We start from the raw sequence: 11,559 nt of genomic DNA, 5'->3' as shown, positions 1-11,559 counted from the left end.
CTGAGTGATCATACAACCACGAATCAGGCTCTGCATCTTATCGCTCCTACCGCTTTGTGCTGTTCAAGGGCAGAGCGAGAGACAAGCATTCCAATTGCGGCGTTATATAGAAGAAGAAGAAGAAGAAAAAAGAAAAGAAAAAAAAAAAAAAAAAAAAAAAGAAAAAGAAAAAGAAAAAGAAAAAGAAAAAGAAAAAGAAAAAGAAAAAGAAAAAGAAAAAGAAAAAGGTTTCGAGAAGATGGGATTGAGAACCCTTCTGGTTATGCCGAAATCACGTTCGCTTAAGAGGCTTCTCAAATAGGCCCGAGGAATGTGGGCAAGAAATCTCAACACTGTCTGGCCAACCGTTTGAGCGCTGTTTGAGATTCCTAGCCTAAAATGAAGGAAATCAGATCAGCGTGGCAGCAACGTCCTCCCATACACCAATTCATTTAAGAAGGTGGTAAGCGAGGTGGCAGATTGTGAGCGAAGCGTCGGAAATCACTCCTCCGAACTTTCGCCGTTCCAGATGACCGGAAAGGGTCTCCAATTATTCGAGCATCTCAACCATTGTTACGTCGCTAGCGTGAACATCACCTTTTGGGAATCGCATCGACGATGGAACAAATCCAGTAGCCCGATTCGGCTAGGGTTGAGGCCGGAAGCACATCACTGGCTGTTGTGGAGAAGAAACTGCTCAGCTCGGCGACTTGTACCGCCTGAATAAGCTGACCAGCCCTAAGCCTACCTCGCCCCCCATCACATCAAACATACTTCCTCCAACGTCCTCAAGAACGTCAGGAATGGTTGGCAAAATCCTCGACTTTGAATGTGCCGTCATCACTGGCGGTGCTGGAGGCCTCGGCTATGCTATGGCAGAATACTTTCTCTCTCTCAACAAGAAAGTCATCCTTGTCGGTCGAACCGAATCCAAGCTCGCCGAAGCATCGAAAAAGCTCAACAACGCTCCATACTACATTCTTGACACAGGCAACGTCGATGATATGCCCGCATTCGCCAAAAAAGTCCTCTCCGAACATCCCGAAATCGACTGCCTGATCAACAACGCCGGCGTCCAACGACCCCTCGAAGTCCAGAACTTAGCTCTCGACAAAGTCGATAACGAGATCAACATCAATATCCGCGGTCCAATCCATCTCGCTACTGCCTTTTTAGATCACTTGAAGGGCAAGAAGTTAGGTGTGATTGCTAATGTCAGTTCGGTGCTGGGTTTCGTGCCGTATAGCATCATCAACCCGGTCTACAACGGGGCGAAAGCGTTTGTGCATTTCTGGTCAGAGACACAACGAGTGCAGCTCAAGAATACTAACGTCAGAGTGGTCGAGATTGTCCCACCAAGCGTAGGCACAGATCTGCACAGAGAGAGGGAGAATCCGGATGACAACAAGAAGCATCTCGGTGCGACAAACTCGTTGACGGTGGAAGAATTCATGGAGGATTTGGTAAAAGGGTTGCAAGCGGATCAAGATGTGGTTACGGCTGGATCTGGTATTCCTTTGGTCAAGAAATGGGATGATGCGTTCAGAGAACAGTTCAATGGCGCCGCGGATAAGTATCAGCCCAAGTGATCGCCTACCTTAACTTGTGTCCCTGTAGATGCAACTCCATTCTTCACTAGATAGCCATTCCATACAGCATCCTCCACCTGCACGGGAGTCAAGAGACACATTCTGAAGAACGAGCACGCAGGTTGGGATGACGTGTTCCCCAAGTGTGGAAAGAATGATGATCAAAATGCATAGCCATGATCGCCACGCCAGTTTGCCTGTGTAAGTAGCAGTGTGAGCTCGATGACACACCGCAAACAATGAGAAGTTGTTTTCTTCTCGGCATTCACAGATCGTCAGTGACAGTTTTCTCTTCTCTTCTCTGCCTAATTGCGCCTTTCTTTCGATGTGGAGGCTTCCACCAAAAGAAACAGAACCATTGAAAAAATTGGAGCGCCTGAGCAGTCTTCTCTCTCAACCTTGAGAATTCCACACCGTCCGTGCGTTCAATTTGCGGCCTTCGACTTGGCTTGCTCCATATATAATCTCTTCCACACTTGCCCACCTTCCTTCTCACACCAAACACCGTCAACAACGCACACACAAACTCAAAATTAGTGCAAAATGTCGAAGAAGATCCTCGTCGTATTCACCTCCCACACCAAGCTCATTGGTTCGGACCACCCTACCGGCTATTACCTCCCCGAGATTGCCCACCCTTACTACCTTCTCAAGAAGGCAGGCTACACTCTCGTCGCTGCCTCTCCCAAAGGTGGTGAAGCACCACTCGACCAATCCTCCGTCGAAGCCTTCAAGAACGACCAAGACTCTGTCAAGTTCCTCAAAGACTCTGAAGCTCAGTCTTGGGTCTCGAACACCAAGCCTCTCTCTGAATTCTCTTCCTCTTCCGTTTCCGAATTCGACGCCATCTTCTACCCTGGTGGCCACGGTCCTTGCTTTGACCTTCCCGTCGACTCCACTTCGCAAGAGCTTATCCGTGGATTCTACGAGGCTGGTAAGCCCACAGCTGCCGTCTGCCACGCTCCTGCGGCGTTCACTGATGTTAAGCTGAGCGATGGAAGCTACCTCGTTAACGGCAAGAATGTTACTTGCTTCACTAATGAGGAGGAGGAACAGGCTGGTTTGACCAAGGCTATCCCTTGGTTGGTCGAGAGTAGGCTCATTGATAGGGGTGCAAAGTTCGACAAGACTCAGCCTTGGGGCGAGAAGGTCATTGTTGATAAGTCTGGTGGAAAGGTCTTGATTTCCGGTCAGAACCCGGCTAGCGCTCTTGGTGTCGGAAAGGAGATCCTTAATGCTCTTAAGGCCTAATTCTACCACTTTTGTAATTGCGTGATCTAATCTAATCGGAACCTCTAATCGGAACCTCAAACATCAAAACGAATCCCGTCTGTCTGTGCTCACAATCTTGAAAACTTGCTCAAACATCGAAGCGATCCAGTCCTGAGAACGTCATGTACAGTACTGTACTGTACTGAATTAATTGCAGCGTCTGACTTTCTACAACGCCGAACGACCCCTAGTCTCATAAGGCAAAAACAGCATCAACACGGCCGCAGCAATGAAGAAGCTCGCCGAAACATAAATCGGCGTTGTCGGTGTCGACCCCGCATAGGCACCCACAATTGGCGCAATCACACCAAACACTCTCTGCGTCGCCATTGCCAACCCATCTCCCGTACCTCTATTGGGTGCAGGGAAGACTTCGTAACTGATCGCATACAAAACCGCGTACATTGCGTTTTGCGTGAGACTCGTTGCGCAGTTCCAACCCAACACCGCTGCTGCAGTTCTCGCTGTTGTGAACAGGAAGAGGAACAAACCGGTGAGGAGGGTGAAGAACGCCATCGTCCCTCGTCTACCAGCGTAGGGAAGCTCGACGAATGCTGCGGCTGCAAAAGAACCGGGGATACCGCAGGCTGCAATGATGACGAGATCGCGGTACTGTTCTGCTTGAGTGGTTTCGCCTTGGTTTGCGCCTGCGTTTTGGAGATATAGCGCGATAAAAGCGTTGTAGAGAGGGTAGGCGAGACCGATGAGACCCCAGAGGAAGCAGATGAGGATTGTGTTCCATGCCATGCGTGGCGTGGAGAAGAGCGCTACGATGTGGTGTGAATCGAATTCGGAGAGGGAGCGACGGAGTTGCGCCAGGTCGGAGACAGAGAGGAATCGACCTTTGAGTGAAATAGATACTGCGGCGGTTGGTGAAGAGTCGGGCGAGGATTGAGGGGTAGCAGTGGCGGGATCGGTAGGCTGAACGGTGGCAGGAGCAGCACGAACATGAGCATCAGCACTGTTCGCGCCTTCCTTCTTCTCTCCATTCTCCTCTGTAGTTGACGAAGGCCAAGCGCCGTTAGCTTTGGTCTCAACGTCGTCTTCCCGTGCCAGCTTTTTCTCGTTCGCATCCAATGTGTTGATGGCCATCGTCACTCCCTCACCCGCCGCCTTCAACTGCTCCAACGTCAAACTTGTAGTCTTCCCATTCTGCGCCGCAATATACTTGATCACCTCCATCGCCTCCTCGTCTCTCCCCTTGCCAATCAGATACTTGGGCGACTCTGGAATCGGATACACCCAAAACCTAGCCACCCACATCAAAAACGTAATCCCTCCCAACAAGAACCACGTATATCTCCAACCCATATTCGAGCTTTTCGGGCAATCCGCCGCGGTTTCACACCTGTAGTTGGTAATGAACGCCCAACCAATGAACGCGGCAAACAACTGACCAAAGCACCAAAAGATGCTCAAAAAGGTCAAGATCCACTGATGCGTGCTGGGAATGAACTCGATCAGCATCGCTCCATCCACCGGCAAGTTTCCACCTAATCCCAGACCTAGACAAGACAGCAATGCGCCGAGTGCGACGAAGTTTGGTGCTCCACCAACAGCAACACCGAAAACAGCCGAGATGAAGAGGGTGATGTTCCAACTGGGTCTTCTACCAATTACGTCTGCCATGAAACCCCAGAATGTCGCTCCGATCAAGAGACCCAAGTATAGCGCGAGGGTGGCGAACTGAACATGTTTCGGTCCAAACTCGAGCTTGATTTGCGGTAAAGACATCGAAAGGGCTTGAAACCAGATATTGTCGACGAACCAGCCGAAGCCGGCAAGCCAAGTGAGCCAGATTTGGAAATGTCCGAATCCAATATCTTCTTTAATAGTCTTGTTGAGTAAGGCTACTTTGCGTTCGTAGGCTCCACCGACGCCCATTTCGTGAGCCATACGGCTGAACTCGGCGAGTGTTGCATCGTCAGTTTCTTGCGAGGCTCTAGTAGGTCCGTCGGTGGTGGGGGATGGCGCTGAGCGCCTTTTGAGAATTGACAGCATAGCCATCCAGTGTCTCAGTCGGAGGGAGTCGAGATTAGTGGTGATGGTCCAGAATAAAGGTCCAAGGGTAGCACAGAGAGGCAGGAGAACGAGGGGTCTTTCACTTCATTGGCTGCAACAGCAGCAAGGGCAAACCGGAAATGGGGTCAACGGGCAAAAACGAAATCGGCCAGACACAACCGAGCAAGAAAGGTCGCCGTTCCTTCTTTCCCCGCCTCCCCTTTGCCGCAACGACAATGCAACCCTTGATCTGAGATTGAGAACCGCCGCTTCTTGAACTCAAGCTTAGGCTTTCGCTGCCCAACACGGCTTCGATCGGAGTCATGACCACACGCAGGTTACCTTTGATAAGGAAGATGCCGTCGTTGATGAGGGGAAGCGGCAGTGGCTTGTTCATCGGAAAATTCGTGCACGATCTTCAAAGCGGGAACGACGGAAAATTGTGCTTCGTTCTCCGGTCGTGGAAGCCAAAGCTGAAGAAGAGCAGCGAATTTAGCAATGTTACGCCGCCATTTCCACAATAAAATCTGGTCGCCGGTCTTCAAGAACAGCTTCATCCGAGGATGCAACGGTATCAGTAACAGCTCCTTACATAGTCTCGGCGACATTAGAATGAGAGCATTAGTCCATTGCGAAGATAGCGCTCCATTCCTGTAGATGTCAGACAATCATAAATCCATCCAAGACCGATCAAGTACGAGTATCAAACAACCTATCACCAGTATCGCCCAAACCCGGCAAGATCAACCCCTTTTCGCTCAACTCGGGATCAACACGACCAACCCAGATCTCCAATCCTGACACCGACTCAGCCACATGCTCAAGACCCTTCTGTGATGCCAACACGCACAAGAACTTGATCTTTTCCACTGGCACACCCCAGTCCAAAATCATTTGGATACATGCCTGCAATACCGTCCAATCCCAAAAAGACACAGTGTCAGCGACTTCTCACAGCAATACTGCATGCATAATTCCCAGCTCAGGAAAGGTGTGGGTCGTACTTACGACAGCAGTTCCACCAGTAGCAATTAGCGGATCCAGAATGATGACCTGATCGACGGTTGGCGTGGCAGGTAGCTTGTTGTAGTACTCCACTGGCTGTAGCGAGACCTTCTCCCTGAACAGGCCAATGTGCAGCACGGATGTGTTTTCAGGCAAGAGGTCAAGGCAGGCTTCTGTCATGCCGAGACCAGCTCGGAGAATGGGGACCAAACCAATACGTTCCGAAAGCTGCTCGCCTTGAAAGGTTGCAAGTGGACCTTGACCTTGCACTTGCTTGACAGAGAGCGTTCGAGAAGATTCGATGCAAAGTATGGTTGAGATGTTCTTGACGAGCAAACGGAATTCTGCAAAAGACCAAGAAAGCGGATTAAGGACGTGTCAGTAGGATGGCTGTCAAGAAAGCAAATTGCGAGGGAGGGACCTACCTTTTGGCGAGGTGTCAGCAAGTCGAAGATTCGCTAGATGATGTGAGATCAGCGGATGCTGAACGACATGGACATTTGAGCCGGACATGGTGACCACGCTGTGCTCGGGATGCGAGCGACGCCTGTCTGAGAAGAGAGAATATGCTTGAAGCTGAACGGATAGCTTGATGCGGCTAGGCTGATGCTATTCCGAAGACCAGTTCACACTGCTGTAGGGGATGGTGGTGGAGGTGCGTTAGAAAGGACCAGCGAAGGAGGAGCGGAACTGATAGCGAGGAAACAGCAGGCTGAACTGGGCAAAGATAGGGTGAGGCGCTGCAAATGATGTGAAGCAAGGACACGCTACTGCTCGCCTGTATCGTTATCGTGTCGCTCACAAGCTCGGGTCCTCGGAACGCGTTTCCTTGACTCACCTCGGCCTCGGCCTCGTCATCAAGACGTTGATGCTATCTTTTCTTTCCGTCGAACCCTACCCACTTCTTGCTGCTGCTTCACAGCCGCCGCGTCTGTCATGCGTTCATTGTGATAAGCAGCCTCGAATCGACATGGTCAGTCTGATCCAGACAGGGTCCGGATGTGGCGTGCATGGTCCAATGCAGGACCCTGAATTAGCGCGCTCAGGCCATCCTCAACCATTTTCATTTCTACAACGGCTGTTAGTACGAGACCCTAACACTTTTTTTGTCCTCGGCTAGGCGAAAAAAGGGTCCGGCTTTCGTTTGACCCGAACACAAGAGCCTCGGTTAGCACATGTTCATCCATCCCCCGCACTTCTTAACGCTCGTCTCTCTCTTCTTCCTTTTTCCCTACCTTGACCTCACACATCGTCCACACATCAAGAAGAGAAACCGAAACGATGGCGCAGACAAAAGAAGAACAGTTGAAGCAGGCTTACGCTGCCACCATGCAGCGTCTCGAGCGCATTCGCAACCATCTCGACAAGCGTCCCCGTTCCGGTCGTCTTTCGGGCAAGGTCGCCATCATTACCGGTTGCGGTAGTCTTTCAGGTATCGGGTAAGCACCAAATCTAACCTGCTCCTCTTGATCTGCATACATGCTAACATCACTCTTCTCTTCTACAATTTGCCGCGCCTTAGTCGGGCCACGGCGATGCAATTCGCGCACGAAGGAGTCAAACACATCTACGTCTGTGACATTGACGACGAAAACCTCCCTTCCCTCAAAGAAGACATCACTAAACGCTACCCTGAGGTCAAATGCACCGCCATCGCCTCCGACGCAGCTGACGAAGCCTCAGTCACATCCATCATCGACCAAGCCATCTCCGACAACGGTCATCTCGACATTTTCTTCGCAAACGCTGCTCGTGCCACTGGCGCACCCATCTCTGCTACCGATGTAGAGGACTTGGAAAGAACCCACCACATCAACGTCACATCTTGCTTCCTCGCTTGCAAATACGCTTCTGCCGCTATGGCAAAGGCTGGCGGCTCGAAAACCGAGTCTAGCGGATCGATCATTCTCACTGCCTCGGTTGCTGGGTTGCGATCTGGTGCGGGTAGCGTAGACTACTCAGCATCTAAGGCTGCGGTGATTAGTTTGGCTCAGACTACCGCTTGGCAGCTGCAGCGCAGCAATATTAGGGTTAATGCTGTTTGTCCCGGTCTTATTGAGACTGGCATGACGCTGCCAACCTTCGAGATGGCTAGGGAGAGAGGTACTGCAGGTAAAATCGGTCAGCTCAACCCTACTGCGAGGTACGGTGTAGCACAGGAGATCGCTAACGCTGTGACATTCTTGGCTTCGGATGAGGCTTCGTATGTTAATGGTGTGGCGCTGCCGGTGGATGGTGGTTTGCAGGCGAGTTTACCTGTTGTTCCTGGCAAGTTCCACTAAGCAGTCAGACTCGATGTGGAACTGTGATTGTTGTTATGCAATGCGAGGAATGTATGCTATGGTGAGATGCGAACTGTGACGAATATGTGTGTGCGATCAGGTGAATATGATATGGCCAGATCAGGCATCTCTAGCGGCATCATACGCATCTTTGTCCTCCAAAACTTGAATGTAAGCTAGCACCGCAGTGATCCAGAACTCCTTTTCTAGCCCAAGTGCTTGCATTGCGCTCGTTTGCAATGTCAGCTTTCCTCTTGTTTGTGAGTTCCATAACCATCTGCCACTTTGATCTTCGAATTTCGCTATTTCCACTCCCTCTGCTCCTCTACCTGATGTCGGAGGATCTAACCAGCAAAGACTGAAGCTCTTGTCCGTGTCCAGTGAGAGCGAGGGGCGAATTTCTGAGGGGAGGAGAGAAGTTGCCCATCTTGCCCAGCTTTGTTTTGGCGCTGCAGTTGGATCCAATGAGGAGGTGCCGGGTGGGATGCCGTCTGTGAGGAGAAATGTACATGCTTGTGGTCCTGATGTTGTAGGAAATGAGGATGTGGGTGGTTCGATTGGGGAGTATGGTCGATCTGCTCCTGCCGAGTGAGGAGAAGAGGATGTAGAGGCGATCAAAGAGGAGGGAATGGCTAGTTGAGATAGCCCCGGGTTGGTGTGTGCGGGTGTAGGTGATAGTGCTTCGTCTTCAGTCTCTGGAATCATCGGGCTACTGGCGACTGCAGAGCTCGTCCGCTTTGATGGATGCCGTGAGTCCAATGCTGAATGTGTGCCAGATCCCGTTGCACCACTTCTCCGCCTTGCGTGGCCTGACGTACCTGATTTGCGATTCTCTCTTCCGGTTGCTGCCACTGCCACATCCTGTTTCGCTTCTCCAACATCGTCCCGTGCTCCTACAATGTGATGACCGTTGCTCTTTCCCCCGTCTGTAATCGTGCTCTCTGACCGTGATGCATCGTCAGCCTCCCCCTTTGTCGAAGCTGACCCGATGCGAGTCCTGATCCGCCCAAGTGCCTGCCGGTGCAACTTTGTCTGAAGCGAAAAAGTCAACGGAGAAGCCAGCGGATCATACTCTTCCCTCTTCGCCGTCCTCAATGAGATAGCTGTAGTCTGTGGCAAGCCTGGCGAGCGAAGATAAAGATACCATCCTCTAGTTGGTCTGTGTATCGTCCAGCATATCCTGCCTGTGCTTGCGTCGACTATGTTGTCTACGATCTCGTTCTGGTCTGTTAGCACTCGTTCGCGAAAGTAGGCTGGTCGGAGAGGATGCTTGCTTGAGGAAGGGATGGCTTTGTGGCTGACCTGAAGCCTGAGGTCGCTAATGCCGTTGGTTTCGGTGTGGATGATGTAGCTTAGTGTAGAGGGTCCAGTCGATGTGTCGAATGCATTGCTGTGAGTGGACTGTGAGGATGAAGGGGACGCTGCTGGTGGATATCTGTGCTGAGGTCGATCTGTTCCTGTCGCGCTTGGTGTGGCGCTAGCGATCGTCATACTCAGTGTCATCCCTTTGCCCCTAATAGTGATGTTGGTGTGAAACAGAACGAGAAACAGAACGAGCAGATGAGAAGCAATCCAATGCACATCAAAGGGCCAAAGCCAGCCATGATGCAAAAAGAAGTGTCGGTCTCAGCTGTGCCACAAAAGGTGTTGCTCTCTCGGCGTTCAAGCCTTCGGGTTTGCAATTTTCCACGAATGTCAAATCCAACACTCTCACATCACCTTCAAATCGGCCAACACCGGCCAACAAGAATTCCTACATCACCCGACCCCATCTTCACACTTCACAACCATGTCCCCCTCTCCACCTCACTCCTTGTAGGACAAATGCGATGACCTGGGCAGCCAAAAAGGCGCCGGAGCCAGTCTACACCGACATCGAATCGCTACCTACGATCTTGGCGCAACGAAGAATCACCAACATCCGCAAAAAGCAGCTCATCAAAGCCGCTTCTCGAGCATACGACGATCCACCCCCTCCGCCGAAACCGGACGAATGCTGCGGAAGCAGCTGCGATCCATGTGTAAAGACACTTTGGAAGGAAGAGTTGGCCTGCTGGAGGGAGAGATGGGGTGAGGGTGCGTTGGAATCAGATGCGGTGGGGAAGAAAAAGGGGGAGGTGAAGGAGGAGAAGCAGATGCCTGGCGCTTTTGATTGGTAGCATCTCAACTCTCGGCATAGAGCAGCAACCGCATAGAGCAGATAGAAGAGCGATTCGAGATTGTCAAGACGGTACAATTATACGAAGAGGATCCAGGATGATTGCGTGTTTGCCGCTGATATGGAAGGAGCGAGGGCGCAAGAGCGCGGAACTCCACAGTCCAGCATCGCGCACGGCATCGGAATTTGACCCTGCATCTTCATCCCACTTTCACTTGTCACTTTCCTCATCCCCGCTCCCTCATGTCTCACTTGCAATGTTACCACAATCTTCCATCCTTTCAACAACCACCATCCTCACCACCCTCGTCGCCTGCTTTCAGGTCTGAACAAGAGCAGCAATGCCACGCTATCCAACACCAACCATCCTACCCATCGCCATCGACAACGGCGCACTCTACCTCCAATCCATCATCCAAGATCCCTCCTCATCCTCCAACACCGCCTGTCGGGGCCTAGCTATCATCGCTCACCCGCTCGGCCGTCTCGGTGGCTCGCTCGACGATCCTATCGTCACTCATCTCGCTTCCTTATTCCTTACGCATTTCCAGCTGCGTGTGGTACGATTCAATTCGAGAGGAGTAGGCAAATCCGGCGGCTCACCGAGTTGGACTGGTAGATCGGAATGCAGCGATTTTCAAGAACTGCTGTTGAAATGTGTGGATAACTTCTGTCTTGACTTCCCCGACAGTACCGCTGCACAGTTGGTCGTAGCTGGGTACTCGGCAGGAAGCTTATACGCAACAACGGTAAGGGTGCCGAAGGGGGTGTATGAGACAAGACAGTTCAGAGGAGGGAAGAAGCCAAGGTATGTGCTGGTGAGCTTTCCAACGGGTGTTACTTGGGCGTTGAGTTTCTTCACTACAAAAACATATAATGATGCGCTGAAGGTGCTGTTAGGCAGTCAGACGTTGCCAGGAGGGAATGCGACGGAAGTTGAGGTGGAAGGTCAGGCAAGAGCTGCGGCAGCTGCAGCAGCAAGAGCGGTCGAGTCAACGCCTGCCAATGATGCGGATGCGCAGCCAGTAGCAGGTCATGTGCTGGCTGTGTATGGCGATGCTGATCAGTTCACGGGGATCAAGACGTATCATACTTGGACAAAGGAGTGTAGCTCTCTGGCTCCATCACCGAACGAGGTTGCGGAGAGGGAGAATGGGTCGACATTTCATCACGTGCTGATTGAGGGAGCAGACCACTTCTACCGCTCAAACGAGGCGGTTGATGGGCTGGATAAGGCTGTTGTTGAGTGGTACGAGGCTCTCGCAGACTGATT

At 51.5% G+C, this 11,559-nt stretch overlaps 8 protein-coding genes across 8 annotated transcripts; 5 read left to right on the top strand and 3 right to left on the bottom strand.

Moving 5' to 3' along the window:
* Positions 1 to 782: 782 nt before the first annotated feature.
* Positions 783 to 1,568, top strand: UHO2_00896 (uncharacterized protein; the record flags this gene model as incomplete). Its single annotated transcript, XM_041553364.1, has 1 exon — positions 783 to 1,568. One exon carries the CDS (start codon positions 783 to 785, stop codon positions 1,566 to 1,568), a length of 786 nt encoding a protein of 261 aa, XP_041409298.1.
* A 543-nt stretch (positions 1,569 to 2,111) lies between these two features.
* Positions 2,112 to 2,819, top strand: UHO2_00895 (uncharacterized protein; the record flags this gene model as incomplete). The annotated part of the gene is made up of 1 exon (XM_041553363.1): positions 2,112 to 2,819. One exon carries the CDS (start codon positions 2,112 to 2,114, stop codon positions 2,817 to 2,819), a length of 708 nt encoding a protein of 235 aa, XP_041409297.1.
* Positions 2,820 to 3,008: 189 nt separating this feature from the next.
* UHO2_00894 (uncharacterized protein) lies at positions 3,009 to 4,841 on the bottom strand (the record flags this gene model as incomplete). The annotated part of the gene is made up of 1 exon (XM_041553362.1): positions 3,009 to 4,841. One exon carries the CDS (start codon positions 4,839 to 4,841, stop codon positions 3,009 to 3,011), a length of 1,833 nt encoding a protein of 610 aa, XP_041409296.1.
* A 690-nt stretch (positions 4,842 to 5,531) lies between these two features.
* On the bottom strand, positions 5,532 to 6,359 carry UHO2_00893 (putative uracil phosphoribosyltransferase; the record flags this gene model as incomplete). Its single annotated transcript, XM_041553361.1, has 3 exons — positions 5,532 to 5,747; positions 5,850 to 6,190; positions 6,272 to 6,359. The coding sequence occupies 3 exons, from the start codon at positions 6,357 to 6,359 to the stop codon at positions 5,532 to 5,534; spliced, it is 645 nt and encodes a 214-aa protein (XP_041409295.1).
* A 768-nt stretch (positions 6,360 to 7,127) lies between these two features.
* UHO2_00892 (uncharacterized protein) lies at positions 7,128 to 8,128 on the top strand (the record flags this gene model as incomplete). Its single annotated transcript, XM_041553360.1, has 2 exons — positions 7,128 to 7,285; positions 7,369 to 8,128. 2 exons carry the CDS (start codon positions 7,128 to 7,130, stop codon positions 8,126 to 8,128), a joined length of 918 nt encoding a protein of 305 aa, XP_041409294.1.
* Positions 8,129 to 8,248: 120 nt separating this feature from the next.
* Positions 8,249 to 9,619, bottom strand: UHO2_00891 (uncharacterized protein; the record flags this gene model as incomplete). Its single annotated transcript, XM_041553359.1, has 1 exon — positions 8,249 to 9,619. The coding sequence occupies one exon, from the start codon at positions 9,617 to 9,619 to the stop codon at positions 8,249 to 8,251; it is 1,371 nt and encodes a 456-aa protein (XP_041409293.1).
* A 338-nt stretch (positions 9,620 to 9,957) lies between these two features.
* UHO2_00890 (uncharacterized protein) lies at positions 9,958 to 10,287 on the top strand (the record flags this gene model as incomplete). Its single annotated transcript, XM_041553358.1, has 1 exon — positions 9,958 to 10,287. The coding sequence occupies one exon, from the start codon at positions 9,958 to 9,960 to the stop codon at positions 10,285 to 10,287; it is 330 nt and encodes a 109-aa protein (XP_041409292.1).
* A 340-nt stretch (positions 10,288 to 10,627) lies between these two features.
* UHO2_00889 (uncharacterized protein) lies at positions 10,628 to 11,557 on the top strand (the record flags this gene model as incomplete). Its single annotated transcript, XM_041553357.1, has 1 exon — positions 10,628 to 11,557. One exon carries the CDS (start codon positions 10,628 to 10,630, stop codon positions 11,555 to 11,557), a length of 930 nt encoding a protein of 309 aa, XP_041409291.1.
* Between the last annotated feature and the right edge of the window lie 2 nt (positions 11,558 to 11,559).

Source organism: Ustilago hordei (assembly GCF_900519145.1).
Source record: "Ustilago hordei strain Uho2 genome assembly, contig: UHO2_contig_02, whole genome shotgun sequence".
Classification (NCBI taxonomy): Eukaryota; Fungi; Basidiomycota; class Ustilaginomycetes; order Ustilaginales; family Ustilaginaceae; genus Ustilago; species Ustilago hordei.
The sequence above is the reverse complement of the archived record's forward strand: the minus strand, read 5'-3'. Positions and strand labels throughout refer to the sequence as shown.